General features: G+C 36.3%; 1 protein-coding gene across 7 annotated transcripts in view; it reads left to right on the top strand.

Moving 5' to 3' along the window:
- The window catches only part of LOC117423769 (traf2 and NCK-interacting protein kinase-like), a 135,641-nt gene that overhangs the window by 39,287 nt on the left and 82,853 nt on the right, over nucleotides 1–13,501 (top strand). For all 7 annotated transcript variants that reach the window (XM_058990138.1, XM_058990134.1, XM_058990137.1 and 4 more), the window contains one exon: nucleotides 7,873–7,929. In XM_058990138.1, the coding sequence (XP_058846121.1) occupies nucleotides 7,873–7,929 (57 nt within the window). The remainder of the gene's footprint in view (nucleotides 1–7,872; nucleotides 7,930–13,501) is intronic.

Below are 13,501 nucleotides of genomic sequence, written 5' to 3' on the forward strand. Positions count from 1 at the left end.
AGCGCTTCATTTGGTAGAGATGAGAATATAGTAAAAAAACCAAAACAAAACTGTTTTTCCAAACCTAAGCTGTGAACTGTCACATGATGAGTTAACTTCAGGCGATCGTAGTTCCGACTATGAGAACCTCATACACACACTGAATACGTGTTTGGAAAGCCCTGAGTCTGTACTTTTACCCCAGGTAGGTGGCTTTTACGGTGCTTGAGTAATATGTGCATAACCTTCGATATATGAGAGAGTTCACACAACTTTTATAAAATGTATACAAATTTAAAATAGAATCGTGACCGATGGGGATATACATATTTGAGTAAGCGTGAACCAGTAGTTCTCAGAATGATATCCTGTACATGATTAGTTGATTTAATGTAATGAGTACTGTATTGCAAACTCGAATTTTCTGCTGCCATTTTCTGCAGCCATCAACTTTGTGTTCTTGTAAATGTGGAATGCTGGCTGATTGGGGGGGGGGGGGGGTTGGAGTCTCTAGTGAAACTGTAATTGGGAATTGGGAGGTGTATGGATGTATTCTTCCAATGAATAGTTTCAGAGTTACCCATTTTTGTGCAGATATCCAAAGGAAAGATACTTTTCCCTAATAAAATAATCACAGGCAGCGCAAGTAACCTTAAGAATGTGCTTTCTTTTTTTTCTCTTCCTGTTTTCTGTAATGAGATCATTTTTCTCTAAATAAATAAGCCTTTACCTTGCCTTTCTGACTCTGAAGCCGTCTCTCTCACTCAATAATTTTACTGGAATGAGGAAGGTTTTATAGTTCCTTAATAGTTATTCTGGAACAAATATTGAATCCATCTACAGAAAAAAAGAATCTACTACATTTGATGGAAATAAATGAGGAACAGCTGGGTTCATAATAAAAACGTCTTTCACTATTCCTGAGAACACAATCTATTTATCTTGTGACTAAGTCTTATACTTACATCGACCAGAGCAGAATAGCGCTAATCCACTCTTATGTCACATGTACTGACTGCCATATTCCATATTCCAGCACACTCATTGGGTTTGGTCATTTAATTAACGTTTCTGGCCTGTTTAGCTGTCCCTGCAGCATTGGGTAATCTGCACCTTGAATTAACCAGCTTCATTTTAATGTGGTTGTATATGTAGGCCAAAATGTGGGGGTAGAGCTCGACTTTCTATTACAGATTTCTTCAAAAAGGCACACTTAATAATCAGGAGTCAAATTGGCAGTTACCAGTGGTTGGTTATGATTTTGAATAAGCATGTCTTCTCCCATTCCTCCAGATATCTAGGTAAAAGATTTATGTACTGTAGGAGCGGTATATAGGCTACAGTGTGAAGTAGATCTGGTCATACAACTGATTCAGTTAAGCCTAAGAAAGAAAACGGACACTGGGGTCTATTAAACTGATCTTAAGGATATTAATTCTGTAGTGATGTGTCAAATGACAGAATGTGTAATTTAAATGCCAGGGGTGTTTAGATTAATTAAATAGACCCTGCTGTCTGACATGTTGTTTTTTTGTTCATACCAGGATGATAAATGTAGTGCTACATACAGTAGTAAACCAGTTAATTTTTTTCAACAAAAAACACCTAGAAAAATGTAATATTAGACAGCAGGTTCATTTAAATTTGCATGAAGGTCGGCTGTAGCTAAGGTCAAATTTCCCTCTGGTTTGATAATATTAATCTTTGCCTGAGTCGTCTGAGAAGTCATTTGCTGAGTGTCATAAACCTTTTCTTGGATTTAGAAAGTCTCCTGTAGTTTTTCAATATGTTGACACAACATTTGCTGATAAGGTAAGAATAGGCTTATTTGTAATGGTTAGAGATGCACATGTATTGTAAAAAATATAGGCCTACATATATGTTTTTGCTGGTATTTATCTCGTGGGATCTCATACAGTAGCTTGTAACACCAGGTATGTTGTCTATATACACAATCTTACTACATAGTTTTGTAGAAGAGTACTGCTTATCCAGTTGCAAAGAAAATTGGTTAGGAAATTTTATCTCAAGTGTCAAAACTTGAATATCTCTCCTTCCCCATCCCTGTGTGTGAATAGTTGGCGTCATTTTTGAGGAGAATTGCTTTCAATTCCGACCGAAGGTGTGATGCTGTGCCTCTCATCTTACAGGGCCCTTGTAAAATATAATGTGTGTGTGTTTTTGCTGTATCTGACGGATGGAAGCTGGTGAAAAGAACCAGTCTGGCACTGTAACAAGTTCCATCGATCTTACTGTACGGTTCCCTATTTTTTTATTTTTATTATTTTGACATCCAAGTATTATAGATTACAGGGAGGATAATGTTTTTGATATAGGGTCCCCTTCAACAGTCACTTTTTTTCAGTTAAGCACAGCATCTGAGTTCACCTGATAAAAAGCAACCCTCTGAAACACTTGCTTTAGGACCTTTTAATGACTTTTTCATTTTGATTTAACAATCAAATCACGTACAATTTATAGGGACTTAAATGAAGTACAAACTTCAGTGTCTGTGTAATGTTCTGTATTGTACGTGTAGTATTATCTAAACCCCAAACTATGATATGTATGTTTGTGTTTAAACCCGTTTTATTAATGGATCGAAGGGAGAGAGCTGTGTTCTGTATTACAGTGTCGTTTTATTCATGGCGTCACAAAAGCCCAGGTACCTGTTCCATTCAGCCTGTCAAGCGGAAGCTCGACTAGTGTGGGCAAGGGATTATCTATATAAGTTACGAATTTACAACAAAAAATAATTAATAATTAAAGTGAAATAGGTTTGCTGCTGAGTGTCTTTCATCCAATCAGAGTGCACGTTACACCTTCTGTTCTCCATGACACATCTCAGAAAAAAATGCGTTCATGACATCAACGGTGCCACTAACGTTTTACCATGCTGCATTCTCCAAATCAGCACACTTGACGTCACCTGCTTTAAAAAATCATAATGTACAAAAGATTGATCCTTTTTAAAAGCCAGTTAATGACTGGCTGGAAGATGTGCTTTTATCGAGTCGGAGGCAATGCCAAGGGCAATGTTTGTGCCAGCTGTCATTAATTTGCTTGAACAAAACTTATCCGCTGTTCGATAGCATTACTTTGTATATCCATGAAATATACTTAACTCAAGAAAATACTCTTCATGGTCTGAAGCTAATACATCAAGTGACCCATGAGTGACAATCGCAACAACAATGAACAAATCTTTCAATTAGGAATAAGCACACAACGGTTTGATAGCCATCATAAACTTCAATCTTCTGACCCTGTGCTCACATTGTGAACATTGTGCTCAAAGGCACTTCCAGTTGTATTGATGGTTAAATTGTTGTGCATTACAAATGTCATTTAAAAGCACAGTAGGCTACTGCGTGTCCAGTTGGGATTGGATTGGCGCTCACAAGTGTGTTGCCTTAAAGTATACTGTATGTGACCTGAACCTCCTCTTAATCTTTTAAGCAGCTGGGATTCATAGTAGTATGGAATACTGCTGTGTTTAAGCCAGATTTATTTTATTTGATGGAGTCCGATGGATATTTGGAATATTCTTTCATTTTTATTTAGCTGAAAAACGATTGTCCACACATCATTAACCCCCGGACAGTATGTATTATATTAGATTGTTGATGCAGACGAATCCTGGTGAAAAATATAATTTAAAGTGAATGTTTTTGAACTTGCATGGATTGAAACTGACTGTAAAAGCATACGTTGTCGTAACTTTTTTAACTAACTGTAGTTTTCATTGTAAAGACACCTTAAGCATTTGTAAGTGTACAGTACTTGCTAAAAGTGTACTTCTAGAGCAGATTTGAATCTACTTAGGCATTTCAGTATCTGCCTTGGCCCTTTCAAGACACCATCTTTGACCCCCTTGGGCTCCCAGGAGACACACTAGTTGGATTATTTTTTCAAATCCGTGGAATTAACTGAAACTTTTACGGTCATAATATTTAAAAATTCAGCTGGGGGAATTATGTATGAAAGCAGGTTTTGAACAGCTAATATACTTTTTTTTTTAATTATGGCATTTTATAAATGCTAAAGAGGAGAAATCTTTCAGGGCCCTGTTTTAATTATACAAGGAAAATTAAATGCTAATGCCTCAAAATATTTACAGTACTTATGTTTTATGGTTCATGGATATGCCAGGGAGAAATATTCCAAGTGGCAACAGGAAAGAGGTATTGCCGTAGGTGGGGGCACTCTTGCCCCATATGATGTAAGGTACCATCCTCTTCAACTTGGTTAGCTATAGCTCCTACGCCTGCCAAACTTCTTAAACAATACACTGTGTGTTACTGAATCATCATATTTACTTTCCATGGTGCAGTATATCGTAACATAATAGAATTGGGTATCGTTATGCATGACCAAAAGCATTGCATATTGTAGCTGCATGTACCAAATGGTTCTTGTAGGACGCATACATTTGATTTTATAGTTGGGATGAATACACTCTCTGCCTGTCATTTTACCTTTTGATTTTTTTTTTTTTACCCTTCATACAAAGTAAACCATCATTAACATACAGGTTATCTGCATGTTGTGATATGTAAAGAAGAATATCATGATCATAGTGAATTCTAACACCCTGATTTTGTGAACTGGTCAAGTACTGTAACACTCGTTTTGATCAGACTTAGGTGCGTTTCTGCTGGCCAGACATATTTTAAAAGATTCAAAAGTAAACCTTTTGGATTTTCTATTTGTTTTTTTGGAGAAAAAAACTTTTTCGATGTTCTGATTCCTGGTGACCCCAATTATGTCTGCCGTCAGCCATGTTTCACAACATTTGAACCCGCTTATTACACTGTAGCTTATCAAAGGTTGTCATTCAGCAGAACATCATTTGAAAAAGGTTACTATTTGGATGCAGCCTGTGTTGTGTATGAAAATATTCTGGCCCTTTTACAGTAAAAATATTGCTCTGTGATGTTACTGGGATATGATGTATGGTATGCCAGCCTTCAATAGTTTTTACAAAACCATAATTTAAGGACCTTTGTTTTGTTTCTTTTGTGAGATACAAACAACAAGATGAAGCACTGTACTTAGCTTGTAGGTGCAGTAGGGTCGTTTTTTTTAGCACTGCTGGGCCAAATAGTATGATAGTATGCCAGCTATGGCTTTTAAAAAATATAATCATATGGAAATTATGATTGTCAGGTTACAAGTAGAATGCTGTGTCTTTCTTGTTTGCATCTCACAAAAGAAACAAAGAGAAAAATCCAAGGTCTTTTAAATGTTGATGGTTTTTAGACAGATTAAAATCAATTTTGAGGTTTTTCATTCCAACTAATCTTCCCTCCCGTCTTGTTTTCATCAAAGCTTCCTTTATGTAGCAAAGGAGTTCCATTGAAATGACTAGCTCTTATGAACAAGGACATATTTTTACTCAATGCGATACCTGGGGCAAAACGATGAGAAATGTCATGCTGGTGGTGGAGGTCTGAATCTACTGTACTGCATTGCACGTGTTTTTGTATGTATGTGTATGTATGTATGTATGTATGTATGTATGTATGTATGTATGTATGTATGTATTTCATATACACACACACATTTCCAGTTGTGATGAAACTTACTCAAACATATATTTTTTTAATAGATCATAAATTGGTGGTACTATATGCTGTGCAGTTACCTATACTGTATTTAGAGAACCGCTTGTGCAATTATGGTTAAAAGAACATTCTTTTACACAAGTGTCAAAGTCTATGGAGGCACCTTGTCAGTCTCTGTATATCAGAATATGTTTTAGATATACAGTATCTAGAGAAGCGCTTATTCAGTTGTGATGAACCTTTATCTGGGTATGCATTTAGCACAAGCTATGGATGTCAGTCTGGAAGTACTGTATATGAATCCATCTGCATTTAGTCAAACATGTTACCGATTTTACAGCCATGGCAGGGAATGAATATCTCTGACATGACAAACCGCTGCATACATTTGTGCTGATTGCTGCTCCCCACAGGTGAAGCAGTGCTTTATGGAGAGCACCCATTGGCGAAATTCAGCTGTTTCTTTAATTATTTCAATGGGAATGGTGAATTAGTCCAATCAACACTACCAACCCTCACCTGGGTGTCTTTACCTGCTTGTTACGAAGAGCTCAGTCCAAGTGATCTCGGTCCAATAAGAGTTCTATTAGCTGTCCCTCAGTGAAAGATGGCGACTCAGGCCTCATAGTTAATATCCTCACATTCACTCTGCTAGCCATTTTTCACAACAGCATGCTGTGTGATGGACTGATGAAATGAGGCTAAGCTTCTACTCAATGGGCTTTGAGCTATTCTCTAGGGACCCACTTCCCTTTATGTGATTTGACAGCCATAGCACACAGCAAAAATCTGGTATGAACTATTGTTGCAACACTTTCCGCAAGGCATAGTCTGTTGTAGTGTAATGTATGCTCATTTCTCAGGTAAATGCAGGATACAGAAGCATGTCACTGTCATTCTTGTTGCATTTCATACAAATCGTTTGGACACACTCCATAATTTGTCAACTGTGAGGTCAATTTTGTTTAATCTCCACTTTGGAAACATCATTTTATTGCAACCCCAAGAATTGTGCTGTCATATAACCTCACTTCATTACCCACCGAAAACTGGTTGTCTAATAAAACTGAAGCACAATAGTTTAGAAATAGCAAAGGTTTTTTAAAGATGGGTGGGGATACGCACTGAAGAGTTTACTGTATGTACAATTGTAATACAGTCCTAACAAACTGGATATTAAGATCCACTGGCCATATTTGTGATGATACAGTGTCTTGTATTTGCTGTAAGCATTGAGGTGCGAAAAGCTTTAAAAAGGTTCACTTAGTATTACGGACCAGGACTAATGGTATCGGCAGAAATTTCCAGTTGATTACCACACTATGTACAGCTCATGAACTGGGGAGGATTGTGACCTATTTTTAGATATAATGAGGGGGTGGGAAGCTGTGTAAACCCAGGAAAGCTTTGTCCATCGATTTTCAAGCAACTGTGCTTTTGGGTTTTGTTGTTTTATTTTTTTTTTTCACCTGCACTTTCTTCAAGATACTTTTAATTGTTCCCTGAAAAAGCCTAACACAAGGAAATGTAATTGGACACCTGAGATGGGAGTACTGCTGAATTAGTTGGTTTTTTTTATTTATTTATTTTTCCTCACACATTATAAAAAAAAAAAAGGTTCTGAATTAAAGGTGTAAAAATACCAAATCATTTTTTGTACTGTATATGTAAGCAGACTGTTACCAGATTTGTATTGTGGCCTAGATAATTCAGAGATGTGTGTAAACAGCAACCCATCGAGACACTCCTTTCCAGTACGCATGATTGAAGCCAGACCTGTATTGGTGTCCATGGTGGTCACACACCTTATGGATACTCTACATAGAGGCTGGATAATTGGGACCCCTGTTCCAAGCATAGACTGCAATGTTGGGTATTAGCATATTACCATCACACTGACAATTCACTTGATACCGGTTTTGCAATAAAATTACTCTCGAGGGGTGTTGGCCATTATTTCAATGTAGGATTTTGGGATTTATTTTATAAAGCTCTATATATTGTACACATCTCTGAATATCCCTAAACTGCTTAATTCACTGGTCCAAGAAATCTGTTATAATATTTACAATGATTGTTGTGGGACACTTGGGACGTTATCAATTATCACTTCCATTTCACCTTTTAAAACCAGTCAACAATCCTGTAATAAGATACAGAGGTTGAAGAATGACTGATAGATTCAATGAGCAGCAGGATAGATTGAGCTGAAGCAGATTGCTTTCAGTGACGCTAATGTGAGTGAACACTGAGCTTCATGTTTTTGCTCATTTGCAGCCTCTTCTACTTGTAATAACTCCTTCTGTCCCTCTCATTGTCCCATCAGGGTCGGCATGTCAAGACCGGCCAGCTTGCTGCTATCAAGGTCATGGACGTCACTGGGGTAATGTATTTCTCCTTGCTTTCGTTTTTCCAAATCTTATCCATCTTTTCATTTCTATGGTTGTATAAAGATTATGGGTGAATTCAGTAATCTACAATATGTTTTGAAAGGATTAGTCTGGTCTAAATTTAAGATGAATGCTTTTTTCTCCTTGCCTTTGTATGATTGATATATATATATATATATATATATATATATATATATATATATATATATATATATATATATATATATATATATATATATATATATATATATATATATATATATATATATACTGTATGTGTGTGTGTGTGTATATATATATATAGTGTGTGTGTGTATATGTATATGTGTGTGTGTGTGTGTGTATGTATGTATATATATATATATATATATATATATATATATATATATATATATATATATATATATATATATATATATATATATATATATATATATATAAATAATATGCAATCATTCAGATTAGTTGTGTGGGCCTGTGATATGGCGCAAGCCCCCATATAAAATATTATTATTTATTTCTTAGCAGGCACCCTTACCCAGGGCGACCTCCTTACAGTTGTATACAAAATAAAATACATATCAAGAATTACAGTACAATTAAGAGCAAGATACAAAAGATATTTACTGTTCCAGTTTGGCAGGGATAGGGTTAATACTATCCCTGCCAAATACACTTGCAGACTACGGCTGGGATTTAATTGATTAATTAACAATCAATTAAGCCAAGCCACAGGTGTATAAAAGGAGCAGCCAAACAAAAAGGACTTCAATTCTCCTTTTATAATTTCCCGGGCTGAAAGCAGGTATCTACCTTCAGAACATCCTGAGAAGATTACCTTCCAGTCCAGCATCCGCAGCTGTGCCTGTTAGCAAGCATACCACTTGTTTATGAACTTGTTCTGCCTGGGCTCGATTCTAAATAGCTGGGAGATATTTAAAAATGCAGTACCTTTATCATTTTTTTTTTTTTTGGGGGGTAAATAAATACGCACAAGAGGTGCTTAAACTGCCTCCTTTCGCCTCTGCCTGCTATTTTTACAGCCGTTAAAGGCTACAGCACCACGCTGCCCGTTCACAAACATTCAGTTTTCATTGTTTTGTTTGGCTGTTGTTTTTTTTTTTTTTCCATATAACCTGGTAATGTGCTTTTGGAGTTTAAAAAGCCCAGCTCCTTATCATAGTTGCCATAACTTCCAATAAACCTGTAGTACAAAATACAGAGGCTCTGCTTTAGAAAAACACAGCAGCATCAATGAGGGGTCAAACTAAAAGGACATGACTGGTAGGCATAGAGAGATCATCTGCATCACTAACCGGAATGAGCAAGTGCAATAGCAATTAGTTCTGTCAACAAAAAAAATTACACAAGAGCAGTGACAAGTTAGCCTAAATGGTGGCGGAACAGCCAACAGTTTTGTCTGGCTTTTTATAAGCCAACAAAACAAAAGCATTGTCCTGCACACAGTCCCTGGGTTTCAGAACTCAATTAAGTATATTTGTGAAATTAGTCAGGAGCCAGGAGTTTTAGCAATTAGGCCCCGGTTTTAAATAAACTGTTCTTCCCATGTGCCTGCATGTTCAGTGTCTAATACTAAGCAAACAGCCTTGGATGAGACATTCAAACTGTGATAAATGCAGTCAGTTCAAAGCATACATAGCAGGGGCCAGATTGCTCAAATATATTAGTCATTTTACCTGGTCATTTCAATACCTAAGCCAGGACTGGTGTGAGTTTCTAAACTTGCAGCAGTAATAAAAAGTAAGTATTGTTTTTTAATCATAGTCCTTTTTATAAGAGTTACTTTAAGTGCAGATAATTGGTGTTGGACATACATTTTTACCGTTTTTAAATTAGTTCTGCAGCTGGAATTGATTCCAGTGATTGACAGTGTGTGAAGGGGCCTAGGCCTTCCACGTGCTGATATCATGCGGAGATCAGACACATCATTACCTGGCTACTGTATGGGAGAGTTGTCCAGTCCCTCATTAGTTCAACAAATTCATCAACTGGGCTATGCTACATTAATTTTCTGAAGGCAATTTTATACACCAACACTTCCACCTCCCCCAAATGCACAAATAAACCCCCTAGACGATTTATTATATTCCAAATAAAAGGTTTATCCAAGGAAGCGTGTATCCATAGTGTGTATCGCTTCAGAGTTACCAAGGAAAATATTATTTCTGTCTTTTGAACATCGTGCTTCAGGTGAAAATATCAACAAAAGATAAGGTAATAAAAGCAGGTCAGGTTTGCCCCCAGAGGACATTTGCCATTTAGTTACAAACCTCAAGTTCTAAGAAAGCTCTCATTTCAAGTAAAGAAATGTACACATCATTTGTTGTAGTCTTTGGCAAGTGCCAAAATTGGAACGCCTTATAAAGCCTGTGTTACACTTATGCTACTGTTGTTTTTCTAACCTTTTTTGAAAATGCGTCGCTCTTCTTTAAGTTTTTTGTATAACCGTCTTTTTACTTCACTTTATAATCCCTAGCAATGTTTCTTGTATCTGCTGCCTGAGAATTGCAAAGGGAACCTAGATTGTCTGTAACAAATCTGCATTAGGCACTGATGCAAAGCAGAATCCAAGATTATTCAAAATTATCCAAGATGCTCTTTAACACATTGCCAGCACTTATACAGTACCATTTGTTCTTTGAAGTTACACGTTCAAATGTTTCTCCAAGCATATGTTACCTTAACTACCAGTACATCATGTCCTTTGTAACAAGTCTCAAGTAGAGTGGTTCCCAAACAAGGGGGGGGGGGGGGGGAATAGGATTATTTTACATGCACATGTTGACTTCTGTTGTACATTTTATTATCTTCATTTCTAATGCCCAGTCTTAACAGTATGTACCAATGTACAACAAAAGGGGTTTTACTGTAAAGAGAACACAAATGTAGGTATCTAGAGATTGTGTATGGATTCTTAGTCAGGCTTTCTAACGTCATGGGAGGCTTTGAGGCTAGCAAACAAAAGGAAAGGTAAATAAATCTGTAATTGTAAAGAATTCAATGTTTAAAATGGCAATAAAGGTTTACTTGTTTTACTGGTTTGAAATCCCAGTAAAACTCTGATTTAGAGGGCATTACATGTGTAGTTGACCTTGCCATGGCAATGACTCAAGGTCTTGCATTACCAGCTACCAGACAGTAACTCCATCTAATCAAATACTGGAACACCTCCCATCTGCTTCACTAAGCCTGGGTGTCTTTTGTAATGGAGACACCTGCTCCTGCCTAAATGGACACATTTCTTCTTTCAGCACATTCACGGTTTTCAGCAATAGAAGCTTTGCAGTTCAGAATTAAAACTACCAAACATTTTTATCAGTGATATCTTGTACAGATCAGGATTAAACAATATATCAAACTGATAAATCAATAGGGCGTTACTTCCTGTGGGCCCAACAACCTCAAAAAGACCGTGTACGATAATATGTTAAATGCATTATTTGTTTCCCTTTGATGCTGTGTCTAACTTTATGTGCAGCTCTTCATTGGGTTGACCTGTATTTTTCATGTTTTTATGTATTTATTGATGCATTTCTTATTGATCTTGACTACTGGTATCCAGTTATCTGACAAACACACAATGATTTAATGTGTTTTGATTTTCTCCTAAAAATGGTTAAGAGAACTACCTTAACCATATGAATATTTGCCTTTGATATGCAGTTATCTATCAGCACACTCGTTTTCAAATGAGTTTAAAATCTAATTTTGTGATTCGTGGTCTCTGTTAATTAACACTTGCTTCTAAAAGCTGAGACATTGGAATGGGTAACCTACTTTCAACTGATCACCATCTTCACAGGTAGAAGGTAGTTAAGTATTTATTCATATTGAATCCTCTGCCTCCCTTTTAGACCAGCAATAAAGGTCCCAATTGGTGCTGATGTCTATGTGTTGTGGCCTTCATCAGTGTTGTGGATACACATTTCATTATTAATAGCCAAAGTCCATCCTTTGACTCTATGCCCCTTTTTCTTCGAAATCCAATAAAACAATCTGGTTATTGAAAATAAATTGGACAATTTTAGTAAGGCTTCCACTTTTTAAAAAAAATGTAAATGCTATAAACTTAGCAGTACCATTTACACTTAGACGCTTACTGTATTTGTTACATTTACAAAAGCGCAGTGGAAAACAGTGCCCCCCCCCCCCCCCCCCCCCATTAAGAAAGCAAAACAGAAATGAGTAATTTAAACTGTTCAATTTAACAAGCATATGAATAACATGCACACATAATTTAGTGGCTATCTCTCAGTTTTTAGTATACATGTTTAGTGAATGGCTAAAGTATTACAAGAAGTAAACTAAATGGATGCGTGTACTCATTTAATCCTGACACCTCTAATAACTACAAATGTATGTGAATGCACCAGTTTCAAGATGCAGTGGGATATGAAATTCCATAGGTGACATGGACGACCTTAAGGGGCACCACAGATACGTTGTTTGTTTGGTTAGGATTTTATAAAACAAACTGTGGATCCTTCTGATGCCAGTCACCAAGCTGACACTTGAATGTGATTTTACAACTGGTGGTGCCCCGAATGAATGATTTAAATTCCCACATTGTCCTGATATCCTGTCTGGTGTAGGTGTAGGTGTACATGCATATGATCATTGCATTCACTGATCTGCCATAGTGAAGCTGTGTTTGAATTCAAAGTCAACCCTAGTTTGCTGAACACATTGATAATCGGTCTTCCAAAATTGTGTCAAAAGTAGATCAAAATATTGCTTGAATTGAAGTTGTTGGCATTTAATTGCTTCATCTGTGGTAATCCTGCAGTTTGATTGCAGGGATAGGATTTTCATGAATAGTGAAAATTACAGTGTATAGCGTATTACGCTGATGAGATTTGCTGATGGCCATACAACTTGAAATGTGTGTAATGCAGTCTAGTTTACATTGATTAGATCTGCATTGTAAGTTCATTACACAGATTTTCTATGGTAACTTAACCCTCTGCTTTAATAAATATTCTTTGCAATGTGATATTGAACCATAATTTAGTAATCCAATTTCGACAGTAAAAGTAAAATGCACAGACATTTGTGGCAGTTTATTCTTACTTAAAAGCTAGGGAGATTACACTTTGCTATCATTCCCTGTCAGGGACACCTATCAATGGATATACAATAGTGGAGTCACCTAGCTGATGTAAATTAGACTTACTTTTGCACATACAGCATACCAAGAGACTCAGTTATCAGGTGTGATGATATTTGATGAAGATGTTCTTTAGCACATGTTACTGAGATTACAGTATCTGGAAGAGTAAGCAGGTAGTGCTCGCACTTGTTGTGAAAGTCTTCAGAACTGATTATCTAAATGTCAAGGTTTGGACATTTTCTAGCACAAATTATAAAGAATGTCCAAATCTAGGGATATATGTAATATATGTATTTTAGTTATTTAAATAAATGTAGTTTTATTTAATTTAATTTATTTATTTATTAGTTTTAATTTCAATAAAAGGTAATCTGATCATTTTCACATAGTTGTCAATTGGGGTTCATTTATAATGTATCAAAAAAACTAAAAAA

Source organism: Acipenser ruthenus, chromosome 17 (assembly GCF_902713425.1).
Source record: "Acipenser ruthenus chromosome 17, fAciRut3.2 maternal haplotype, whole genome shotgun sequence".
In the NCBI taxonomy this organism is placed as follows: domain Eukaryota; kingdom Metazoa; phylum Chordata; class Actinopteri; order Acipenseriformes; family Acipenseridae; genus Acipenser; species Acipenser ruthenus.